Here is an 11,891-nt window from a genome sequence, read left to right on the forward strand (position 1 = left end):
CACCAACAACCAACCATCATATTTCTCAGAATTTTATTTCATCAGTTTCAGTGTAGAAATCTCTTGTTATTCATCAATATCCTTTCCAGTTCGTCCTAATCAATTTGGATGACATAAAGTTTTGTTAAAGTTGAAACAAAGATGGAGAAAACTACACATTTTTTTTTCACTCCCTTCTTTCCGTTTGGAATAAGTTGAGAATCTTTCCACTTTACAGGAGGGACCGCCCCATTTCTCTCTTAAGTTGAAAAAAGTTGGACTAGTGGCAAATGGGTCTCATCTTCATCAAATCCAAAAGGAGGGCAGAAAAGAGCACTAATTATATTCTCTTCTTATTTCTAACTATGTGTTTTCTCTATTATTCTGCTTTTTGATGCAAAGCCTAAAAAGGAAGGTTCATCTTCCCTCGATTTAGATTGCTCCCACATGGATGCAGATCTTGTGCTGAAAATTCAGGGTGAAAGATCAAAGGAAAAGAGAGAGAGAACAAAATGTGCTGGGTGCTCTTGTCATTGTCATCTACACTTGAAAGAAACTGAAGAAGGGAATCAAAATACAAGAACATATTTGCTGCAGATTGTCCATATTTTTTCTATGTGAAATTTGTTAACTTTATTTGGTGGATTTGGAAATGCCCAGCACCAATGAGCAATGTTTTCTCACTACATTTTTTTACATACTCAGTTGTTGCCCCACTTATGATTTTTCAAGGGCAAATCTGGTTGTTTTAGAGGGGATTAAGGTTGGAAGCAAATTTTCTGTTTGGTCTGGAAAAGATCTGTAAGAACTGAGGTTGCAAATTTTCAGTATTTATGGATCAGGGAGGGCCATTTTGAGAGAGGGAGAGGAGGAGATCATTTACAACGGACAGTTTTATTTGCATTTATTTTTAAAACGGTTCAAATTTTTCTTCAGATTAATTGGTCAATCTATCAGTTTAAATTTAAAAATTAATGGGGTTCAGTTCTACTAATCTCATTTATTACATGATTAATGCTGTTGCAACAAGCTTAATAAAAGCCCCATGTTCAAGTTCTGAGCCATCAGCAAATCCTTCCTTTCAGTTCCACCATACACATTTGAGCTGAAAGTGAAAATTCTCACTTTCAGCTCTCAGCCATTTAGGTTTCAAGAATTTCATTTGTTTATCAGTCACTTATTATGCAGAAACCTCTCTCATTTGGGGAAGAAACTGCATAATCTGAAGAATTCGTATCAAATTCTAGGACTTTTCTCATTGATCAACTTTGAATTTCTACTTCCAACTCTGTAGACAGTAAAATAGGTGAAGAAAGGCAGACAAAAATGTCTACGAAGAATAAAGTTGGAGGAATTGGATTGGACCTTGCTTCAAGATATGTGTTATCTAGGAAGTGGGCCTTTTTTCTATGTTCTGTATGCTTTTTTGCTGGCATGCTTTTTACAAACAGGTACTATACTCAGTAAGTCTCTATTTGTTACATTTTAAGTAAACTTTTAGCTTTTAATTGCTTCTGTACAGTGTATTGTTGCAATAGCTGCCAGCCAGAACATAGAAAATTAGCTAGTTTTTGCAGATGAAAATGGGAGAACCTGAAAGTCTGTTTATTGAACCGCGACTGCCCTTTACAGCTTATAGATCTTCTTTTGTTCAAAATATCTTTCCTTTTACTACATTTTTAACTGGATTGAGAGCACTTTTGATCTTCATCAAAAAAGTGCTTTCGACCAATTATGTAACTTCTGAAAATTAATCCCAAAAGATACGTTTTATGTTAACAAACCTTGTAATTTTTATCAGGAAGCTAGCTGTTCATGCTAATGAGCTGCATAATTTTGACAGGATGTGGATAGTGCCTATAGCTAATGGTGTTGCACTGAAGTCTTATGATCCAGAACTTGTGAGTGATTCATTGCCTTTAAGCTCTACTTTATAATAATCATAGCTTTAAATCTTGATCATATGCCCTTTGCTTTACAAACTTAATGAAATTTTAGTTTTTCCTTAACACGTTATGTTAACTATTTTCACTAAAAACTTGTTGAGAGGGACAATCACATTCATCATTTTCTAGCTTTCGGTTTCCTTCTCGTGGCATTTCGTGTTATTTATTTTCTTTGTGATGAACTTTTCAATATTGTTTTCCTTAACAAGGTGAAAAGCAAAACATCTGGCGCAAGCCTGGAGGAGTTTTCAAGGTCCCAGCTGAGTATTCAGTAAGTAACATGCTGATGCTTGAATCAGACTGGATTTACTCCCTCTAAGCTGCCACATTAATGAGTAACCTAAGAGCAAACTTCTGTTTAAATTTTGATTGCAGGAAACTTGCTAAGAGTATCTTAAATCTTGAGAAGAAATTAGCAGCTGCAACAGCAGGTGACGAGTCTACATCGAATGGATCTCACATTGCCATGAAGGTAAAGAATGCAGAGCCAACTACCAAAAGAAAACATCTTGTGGTTGTAGGTATCAACACAGCATTTACTAGCCGAAAACGACGAGATTCGGTTCGTGCAACTTGGATGCCACAAGGTATGCCATGACAAGTCCTGAATTTTCTCTCTTGATTTTGGTACATTTTTAATCATACGAACAAATTGATGGTGATGTTTATAATTTAATCTTACTAGGTGAAAAGAGAAAGAAGTTGGAGGAAGAGAAAGGAATAATCATTCGATTCGTTATCGGACGCAGGTAAGTGAAAAACACCTATTCCATTTTCATAAAGATACAACTATGAAGAATTAATAACAAAACAACATCAATTACTTTATTTTCTTGCTAGCTCAACTCCTGGCAGTCTACTAGACAAGTCACTTGATGCAGAGGAGCTTGAACATGGAGACTTCCTGAGGCTGGTAATACCATCCTGCCGTTGTCATTGCTGCTGTTCATGTTTACCTGTTTTGATCAAATTTTTATCATTTCCCGGTTGAAGAGAATAATCAAAGATCAAACTATGATATCTGATAAAAGTTTGCTCATCTTTCTTTGAACTTTACAAGCAGAATCATGTTGAGGGATACCTCGAATTATCGGCCAAGACGAAGACATACTTCGCCACTGCAGTTACTTTGTGGGATGCTGAATTTTATGTCAAAGTCGATGATGACATCCATGTGAACTTAGGTGAGCATACACCAAGACATTCTCTTATTTGAACTGTCAAGAAATATCATACCTGGAACTCATCAGAAAAAGTTCAGATGAACCAAACTATTGATATGCAATGAGGAAAGTGTATCCTCAAATATTTAAGCTTTAGATCCTTTCCTTTCATCTATTACAGCTGCGCTCGGGACGACCCTGGTTCGACATCAGAATAAACCTCGGGTTTATATTGGTTGTATGAAGTCCGGACCTGTCCTATCTAAAAAGTAAGAGTAACTTGTACCTTTTAGCTTTGAAAACAAAAAATCTTACCAATTATATCTGGTTCTCACAATGTCTCTCTATATGGTATAGAGGAGTAAAGTACCACGAACCGGAGTATTTGAGATTCGGGGACGAGGGAAACAAGTATTTTCGTCATGCTACAGGACAGTTATATGGAATCTCAAAAGATTTAGCTACTTACATCTTGCAGAACCAGTTAAGTTGCACACACAATCATTTTGAAGTAGCTTCCCTCTTGATTACACAACTTTAACCTTATGCTATTCTTTGTGTCAACCTATAGGGATGTGCTGCACAAGTATGCCAATGAAGATGTTTCATTAGGATCTTGGTTTATTGGTTTAGATGTGGAGCAGGTGGATGATAAGAAACTATGTTGTAGCACCCCACCTGGTAAGTTCTTAACAAACTCATGTTAATCTTCTTCTTCTTCCTCCATTTTCGAGTAACGATATGTAACGGTTCGGTCTATGATCCATTTGAGTAGATTGCGAGACGAAAGCTCTTGGAGGTGAAGTTTGTGTTGCATCGTTTGATTGGAGATGCAGCGGGATCTGCAACTCGGTCGAAAGGATGAGGGAAGTTCATCAGAAGTGTGCTGAAAATGAGACTTCTTTATGGACTACAAGCTTTTGAATTGTGAGGAGAAGACTCATCAGACAAGGATTTCAAGGACTTGAGAGAATGAAAGCAAAAATGTTGTACTCATTTTTTGTCTGCCTTTGATTCAAGTTGGAGTTGATCTGATATAGGTTTTTCTTATCTATATGTTATACAGAGTTGGAAGTAAACTAGTATTGTATTTGCAGCTTTAAGCTCCTTTTTGCCTCAACATTAATATATTTCTCAGTTATACATATATAATTTATTTTCTTTTTTTTCATATAACCTAAAGTGATTAGATAGCTGTGTCTCTTCCTAATCTATGATGTAATATTTTAATGGTAAGTTAAAAAAAAAAAAAAATCTTTTGAACTTTGACATCTATTTAAAACAAAAGTGATACCAAAAGTTTCAATAATACTATTGACCTTTCAAACAAAAATATCATTTAAGCATACATCATTTAATATATTGAACATAAATTTTATTTGGCAGTATCTAGAATGATGAAACCTTGTTTGGATTAAGTCTGAAAATAAGAGAAAATAGAGAAGAAATTATCATTTTTAAAAGAGGATTAGGGAAAAATTGGGTAAACAATAGATGATGAAGACTTTTAAGGTAAAATTGGAAATATCAACGGAAGTTTGTTCAAGGGTATTTTTGAAATGTTAACAAAAGTTTGAATCTTTTGGAAGGATATCAGTTTTTTATTTTTGTCAATCAACCATTCATAGTAGTTGTATTAAAAAAAATTGAGAAGTAGTTGGGCCGGAGTGTTTCATTTATCTTGGGCCTGAATTAAAACTTTGGGCCTCAAGACTGGGTTTGAGAAGAGTGGGCCTAATTTTGATGAAGCCATATGGGCCCGCTATACTGGCATAACTTGCGACGGAAGCAATCCGATCTGAGATAAAAGGGTTATTGGGTTGACGTGGGGGCATTAAGAAGGAAACGGAGGTACGCTTCTTCGTCTCGAAGTCTTCAGCCGTTATTTTACGATCGATCTTCACAGCTTGATTTTCCTGTCTCTTTCCTCATTTTCATTTAGTTAGCTCAAACTAATCGGTTTCGTAGACGTAAGACGCTGATCGCATTGATTCTGTCTTGGTATGTTATTTTACCCAACTATTGTTCTTAATTATTCGTACTTTCTTTTATTTTGTTCATTCGATGTTTTATTTGAAGTCCTGGGCGTGGAATTTTGAGTTGTAATTGTCCGGTGTTTGAATTTGCAGAAAAGATTTGAGATTCCCCATGGCTAAAAGCACGTTCAAGCTCGAACATCCTCTAGGTTTTTCTTTTGACGATTTTGGCCTTTTTGGTCGTTCTTTTAGTTTTCTTCTCTCTATTTTTTGTTTCCTTCTGTGACGGATCATATCAGTTTTCGTGTACGTTTGATGCTTAATTGGCTTACTTCCATGTTAATTTAAGTTTCCGGGTTGTCGATGTTTGATATCTAGACCGTTTTTTTGTGGTTACTTTTCTTGCGTCGATGACTGATGAGTCACCCGGGTGGGTATTGAATTAGGTAATGTTCTTATGATTGCATAAGGGTTTCTTTGATTTGTGTAATTGGGGCTAATTTTACTTCCCTTTCGTCCTCCTTTTCGCTGGAATCTTGATGTGAGAGGGTCACTTATGGTGGAAACATGTTTCCTCCGTGAATTTGATCTCCGGCGTCAATTGAAAGACGAGTCTTTTGATTTCTGCGCGCTCTCTCACACAGCCTCATTCTCATATGTTTGAGTGTCACATTCAATCAAACTCAGATTTCCACTGCAGTTGTGCATGCTCTTTACTCTGTTCTAAAATTGTTACTCCTATGTTCTAGAAAGGAGACAAGCTGAAGCTGCTCGCATCAGGGAGAAATACCCAGATAGAATTCCCGTAAGAATGTTAAACTTTCATAATAGTATTTTGGCACTGAGCGCGCTCCAATTTTCCTCTGTTGATATGATTTAACTGCAGGTGATTGTGGAGAAAGCTGAAAGGAGTGACATTCCCGACATCGACAAGAAGAAGTAAGTTCCATAATGACTTGATTTTACATAAACCAGTTAAAAATTGGACTTACTAACCGAAATGAGCTGGGATTAAATTGAAAGGGGAGGTCTTTCAATTGAATTACAACTATAGGACTTTGTTTCTATCATTAGGTGCTGGCTTATTCTTTCATTTCCAGTAGAAGTTACGCATCAGGATGGTGCAGTCTTGATTGTCTGATATTGAGTAGTGGCTCATCTTTGTTCTAGTGCTGGTGGAATAGTATTAACCAAATTTGAAAGCAGTTCAATTTTTATACGTACATTTGACTATATCATGGTTGTATATACTTATACCACATCCCTTTTACATGATTTCAGGTACCTTGTCCCTGCTGACCTGACTGTTGGGCAGTTTGTTTATGTTGTCCGGAAAAGGATCAAGCTTAGTGCGGAGAAGGCTATTTTCATCTTTATCAAAAGCACATTGCCTCCAACTGGTTAGTTGAATTTCTGTTTCTTTTGATATATATTTCACATGGTTGCATCTAGAATTGCATTTGCATTTGTTTGATATGTGTATTCAATTGTCACAGCTGCTTTGATGTCAGCAATCTACGAAGAAAACAAGGATGAGGATGGTTTTCTTTACATGACTTACAGTGGAGAGAACACCTTTGGATTCTGATTGCTCCAAATCAAAATTCATCTGTAAATAAAACTGGAAAAGCTGTAAATTCTCTCTGCTTGCTCCCCCCAAGTCAGTTCGCTGACTAACTTGTCTATTTCTGACTATCTTAGGCTTTCTTTCCTTTTACCAGTGGTCACTATCACTGGTGTATGTTGCTCGATAAGGACTTCATTGAGTTGGGTTCTGGATTTTGTGGTGTTCTCCCCATCCCAAACCCGAAAACAAATGTGGGTGTGTTTGGTGAGAATCCTCCATGATTTCCACATCCACATCCAAATTCTAATTTCTATTTCATGGGAATATCAAATGTTCTCTGCTGGTAATTAATTAGTTTTCACGTCTGTTTAGTAGAAAATGTTAGTGACATTTAAGGATATTCACGAGAAGCATGAAACATCTAATTTCGATTAATTATTCTTTTATCTAAAGAGAATTTTACATCTAAGTTATCTTTACTACGTGTAATTGTTAAAGGAATCTCTTCCAATTATAATTTCTAGCTAGAGGCTAACCGACGAGAGAGAAAAATTCAAGAAGTTGTAATATAGCATGCAAATTGGAATAGACTAAAGAAATTGAGAATGATCCCAACTATTTAATAAGAAAACATCAAATACCAACAGTATCTCATAAAAACCACAGTTTGAAATCTCGAAAGAATCCAAGCCAATTGAAATGCTTAAAATATTTTCATATTTATAAATCTCCAAATTTTTCGAAGATTGTCGATTCAACAGTACGTTTTCACTGTCGGTAGAGTCATTCTTCACTGCAGCTCCTTCAGATAGTCTTCATTGTCAACAAGAACCTAAAACAGAGAAGGTTTGGATTGAAGCACTACTTGAACATAGTTTCGTAGCTGATCAAGCGTATAGTTTAACAAAAATCCACTTGTCATTTGCAAGGATTTGATTTTATAAAGATAACTCACAATTTTCCAGCCATCGGGATCGAGAAACTCGGTAATCTTCGCATTGATTGGATGAATCAAACTGGGCTGCTGGGTTATCTTTCCTCCAAGCTCTTTGGTAATCAGATTGACAACCTCAGCACTCTTGTATACATCATCTGTGCCAATAGCAACCTGAAACCAGAACTAGAAGTTACCATAAACATGGGAAAATGGTACTTTAATCTAGGACAACTCCAACAAAAACATAAGTGTTGACCTGGGAATATCCATTTCCCTTGGAATGTTCTGTCACACCATGATTGTAAGTCAACTCCAGCGCCACTGTCTCTGACTCATCTGCATACCCCATAATGGCTATGGCATACTGAGAATTATAGCATTTCATCAGGCTTTACTTTTGGAAGATGAATAGAAACTCTGTAATTGGTCAATATTAAAGTTCACCTTGTGTTCAACACTCTCAACCTTATTAAGTGACCTCATTCCCAATGCCTGTACAGAGACAAAATCATGCAGAATTATAACTCAGGATGAGAATTTTTAGTGGCACTGCAGAAAAACGTCTCTCTTGACTTTTTTCAACAGTTGTGGGGAGAAATTCTTTTTACCTTCTCATAGAAGTTGATAGAGCGTTGTAAATCGGCAACACGAAGCATTACATGGCAGAGTGGCTGAGGAGTGGGAGCTCTTTGGATCAGCTCAAAGATGTAACCATCAGGATCTTTCACATAGGCCAGCACAAAGGAGCTGCCTTTCAGTTCAAAAGGTTCTCTGATGATACTATCAGCACTCTTGGCCGTGATATTTTCAACCATTTTGTAAACCTTGGAAATGAACAGAAGGTCAACGTTAATGTTCTAAATCTCAAGTTGCAGAACAAGGCAAAGTCATGAAGAATGACACTTGATTGATTAGTTTTACTCACATCCTGAGTAGCAATGGCAAAGTGTCCAAATCCAGTACCAATATCATATGAAGTTACTCCATGATCTGTATGATTTCAACACAAGTTTGGATTGAAGAGGGAAGAAGATTATGACTTGATTCAGAGAAGTTGTTAAAGCCACGTACTGTAAATCAGCTCGACGACGAACGAAGATTGCTCGGGGCCAAACCCCATGAATGCATTGGAATACTTCTCTTCTGGGACATCTCTAATTCGCAGGAGTTTCATCCCAAAGCATTCAGTGTAGAACCTGAAGAAGGAAAATACATGGCCATGAAGAGAAAGACAGAGAAGAGAGAGATCCAGAGTAAGAATGAAGAAAATTTACTTGATGGTGCGATCGAGATCACCAACACAATAGACAGCATGAAGCAAGCGGCGGTTGTCTTTCTTGGGCCATTCCAACAACTGAGCATCTGCATCAGGAGCCAGAGGTGTAGCCTGCTCTGCCATGTTCTCTGTTCTTCAGCCACCATTTCTACAAATAATGAACAAGGTGATTTATAAGCTAGTTCCAAAACTGATCCGGATAAATTCATAGTCAACAGAGTAATTAAAGGTAAAAACTGAAAGTGTAATGGAGATGAATAGGAACATCTTTAGACATTGAAAATGTATGAACTTTGAACTTGGCAAAACACCAAGTTCAATTATTAGAGTGAAAACAACTCTGAATTTGTCTGGTAAACATTGGACCACATGACATAAACATAAATCAACAAATCCAGATCTGCTTTAGTAATTTATAGAACTCAAACTGGTTTTGTTTATTTAAGGATTTGTCTTACATAAGACTTCTTCATTGTGTGTGTGTCTGTGTTTTTTTTTATTAGATCTGGACTGCTCAAGGGCTGGAAAATCATGTTTAATGAGAGGAATAGAGAAATCAAGGAACTGTATATAATATATATCAGCCTATGGTTCGTGCTTGACAGTGATATTGAAACTAACTGCATATAAATTATTCATTATTGACATGGATTCTTTGACACTTTGTATAGGACAAGCTGGAGCTGGGGACCAAAATGGTCCTTTTTTTTTATTTTGTTTATTGCATGCTTGCATTGGAGGGTATTTTTAATATCACGTGACACGTGAGTATTAAAATATTTGGTTTTTTATTTTTAGTAAGAATTTTATATTTCAAGAAAGAAAAACTCTCCATAACATTTGTGATTCAATAATCTTTTCAGTTGGGTTGTCATTTGTAAATTCAAATTATGAATTGAGGTTGGATTAGTTTTCCTCTTCCTTCAAAATTTCAATGAAAGAAGTTTACTCGCTTACCGGTCTATTTAGGAAAAAAGATAATTTTTTTTGATCTCTTTCAGAAAGAAGTGATTATTTGATTTGTATAATGAGAATTTATTAATTGGAAGTTGATTTGTTGAGGTTACGAAGATCAGATCATCGACCTTTTAGATGGTAATAGTGTCAATATCTACTGAACAATGCTCGAATTGCCTTGGTTAATTAGTACGATATCTTGAATACCAAATTAAAAAGTACCTTAGTACTCATTTCTTTGAAGGAATATCCATCATTATCTCTCATTGATCAGTTCGCTTGGACGAACCATCGAGAGACCTACGACATAAGACATATCAATGTTATCAACTAGTAAAGTTTCAATATAAGTTATTAACTTACTTTATTCTCCCTATTCCTATATATACTTGAGCTTCGAAACAATAACTTTCTTTCACTCGTGCCCCTTACCTTAAGTTTGATAAATCTCAAATATTTCACTTGTTCTGCCACTTTTATTGCTTGTAAAGACTCGTGCTCTATAGCCGGTTTCTCTTTTTCCTTTTCACAATTCCTATACAGAAAGAGATGAAAATACTTTGTATAAAGTAATCTAGACTTTATTTTCATATGTTTGATCATACCTTACGTCTTGTTAGCAAAAGGGATTTTCTTTTAGCATTATTTAACAATAATTACTTTATTTTCATATATGTTGAAATATTATAAATAAAAGGGGCAATCTGAGATATGGCAAAAAAAGTTAGGAAAATAAGCAAAATAGCAATAAGGTTTTGGTTTTTCAAATATAGCATTTTTTTGGCAAAAAAACGGAGGCCCACATTATAAATTACAAATATACCCTACAGGCCCGAACCAACAATAAATTACTTCTGATTGACTTCTGATATAGTAATGATTGACAGATATACTCCTGATATATATGTGATATATGTTTGATATACATATGGTATGAAATTGATTTACTTTTGATATAACTATGATATCTACTACTATAGGTGACATAGAATTGATTGACTTCTGATATACTATTGATTTACTTATGATATAACTATGATTGACAGATATACTCCTGATATAACTATGATTGACAGATATACTCTTGATATAAATGTGATATATATTTCATATATATTTGATATGAAATTGATTTACTTCTGATATAACTATGATATATACTACTATAGGTGATATAGAACTGATTGACTTTTGATATACTATTGATTTACTTATGATATAACTATGATTGACAGATATACTCCTCATATATATGTGATATATGTTTGATATACATATGATATGAAATTGATTTACTTCTGATATAACTATGATATCTACTACTATAGGTGATATAGAACTAATTGACTTCTTATATACTATTGATTTATTTCTGATATAACTATGATTAATATATATACTCTTGATATATATTTGATATATGTTTGATATACATATGATATGAAATTGATTTACTTCTTATATAACTATAATATCTACCAATTATTTCGAACATATTACCTCTAATATATGTTTTATGATATACTAATATATGAAATAATTTTTTTCAGGTAAAAGCAATGGTACAAACACAAAAAATGAAATAAAAAAACATCGTCGAAAATGTTGATGTCGTTCGTCCCAAAAGATAACATAAACCAATGCCAAAAGTGTTGTCTTTGGAAAAACGAAAAGCTTCAAAGATAGTATCTCCGAAAACACGACAATCACCAAGAACGAAGATTTATGTCTCAAGCTTTTACCTAAAGATTATACAAGAATGAAACTTATGCTTTTCTAGACTGTTGGAACTTATGCATATGGAACTTATGCTTCTTCTTTTATAGAATTTTAAGAATGACATTGTTAGTCTACTTTTGATTTATGCTACTGGTTCGTTTTGATGTTTAAACCTTTAAGTTTTTGGTTGAAGAACTTTGCTGCTGATTTGATGTTGATGTTGATACCCAAGAATGATATTTAAACCTTTTAAAAATGACATTGTTGCTGTTTTCATTTTGATCTTTAAAACTTTAAATAAAACTTAATTGTACTATTGATATATGTACAATGTATACTTGATATATCACTGATATATTATTGATATACAG

The 11,891-nt window shown here is 34.8% G+C and overlaps 3 protein-coding genes across 5 annotated transcripts; 2 read left to right on the forward strand and 1 right to left on the reverse strand.

Annotated features, from left to right (window-relative positions):
* The first annotated feature begins 487 nt into the window (after nucleotides 1-487).
* LOC111010866 (Galactosyltransferase family protein) lies at nucleotides 488-4,208 on the forward strand. 3 transcript variants are annotated; one of them, XM_088121585.1, is made up of 11 exons: nucleotides 488-1,430; nucleotides 1,823-1,880; nucleotides 2,135-2,196; nucleotides 2,301-2,512; nucleotides 2,611-2,674; nucleotides 2,766-2,838; nucleotides 2,986-3,109; nucleotides 3,270-3,357; nucleotides 3,446-3,571; nucleotides 3,660-3,769; nucleotides 3,864-4,208. In XM_088121585.1, exons 1-11 carry the CDS (start codon nucleotides 1,306-1,308, stop codon nucleotides 4,010-4,012), a joined length of 1,191 nt encoding a protein of 396 aa, XP_087977711.1. In that variant the 5' UTR covers nucleotides 488-1,305; the 3' UTR covers nucleotides 4,013-4,208. The 3 variants fall into 3 exon arrangements, with proteins under 3 accessions (XP_087977711.1, XP_087977712.1, XP_087977713.1); XM_088121586.1 differs by having other exon boundaries at nucleotides 496-1,430; nucleotides 2,989-3,109; XM_088121587.1 differs by lacking the exon at nucleotides 488-1,430 and adding an exon at nucleotides 1,483-1,578.
* A 704-nt stretch (nucleotides 4,209-4,912) lies between these two features.
* On the forward strand, nucleotides 4,913-6,985 carry LOC111010852 (autophagy-related protein 8C). The gene is made up of 6 exons (XM_022284425.2): nucleotides 4,913-5,089; nucleotides 5,218-5,273; nucleotides 5,814-5,869; nucleotides 5,951-6,003; nucleotides 6,346-6,464; nucleotides 6,561-6,985. The coding sequence occupies exons 2-6, from the start codon at nucleotides 5,237-5,239 to the stop codon at nucleotides 6,650-6,652; spliced, it is 357 nt and encodes a 118-aa protein (XP_022140117.1). The 5' UTR covers nucleotides 4,913-5,089; nucleotides 5,218-5,236; the 3' UTR covers nucleotides 6,653-6,985.
* A 215-nt stretch (nucleotides 6,986-7,200) lies between these two features.
* GLX1 (glyoxalase/bleomycin resistance protein/dioxygenase superfamily protein) lies at nucleotides 7,201-9,327 on the reverse strand. The gene is made up of 8 exons (XM_022284424.2): nucleotides 8,843-9,327; nucleotides 8,640-8,764; nucleotides 8,494-8,558; nucleotides 8,177-8,392; nucleotides 8,013-8,060; nucleotides 7,825-7,932; nucleotides 7,587-7,739; nucleotides 7,201-7,463 (listed from the first exon to the last, which is right to left on the reverse strand). The coding sequence occupies exons 1-8, from the start codon at nucleotides 8,965-8,967 to the stop codon at nucleotides 7,422-7,424; spliced, it is 882 nt and encodes a 293-aa protein (XP_022140116.1). The 5' UTR covers nucleotides 8,968-9,327; the 3' UTR covers nucleotides 7,201-7,421.
* Nucleotides 9,328-11,891: the final 2,564 nt, after the last annotated feature.

Source organism: Momordica charantia (genome assembly GCF_013281855.1).
Source record: "Momordica charantia cultivar OHB3-1 chromosome 3 unlocalized genomic scaffold, Mcharantia_2.0 BLBB01000003.1, whole genome shotgun sequence".
In the NCBI taxonomy this organism is placed as follows: Eukaryota; Viridiplantae; Streptophyta; class Magnoliopsida; order Cucurbitales; family Cucurbitaceae; genus Momordica; species Momordica charantia.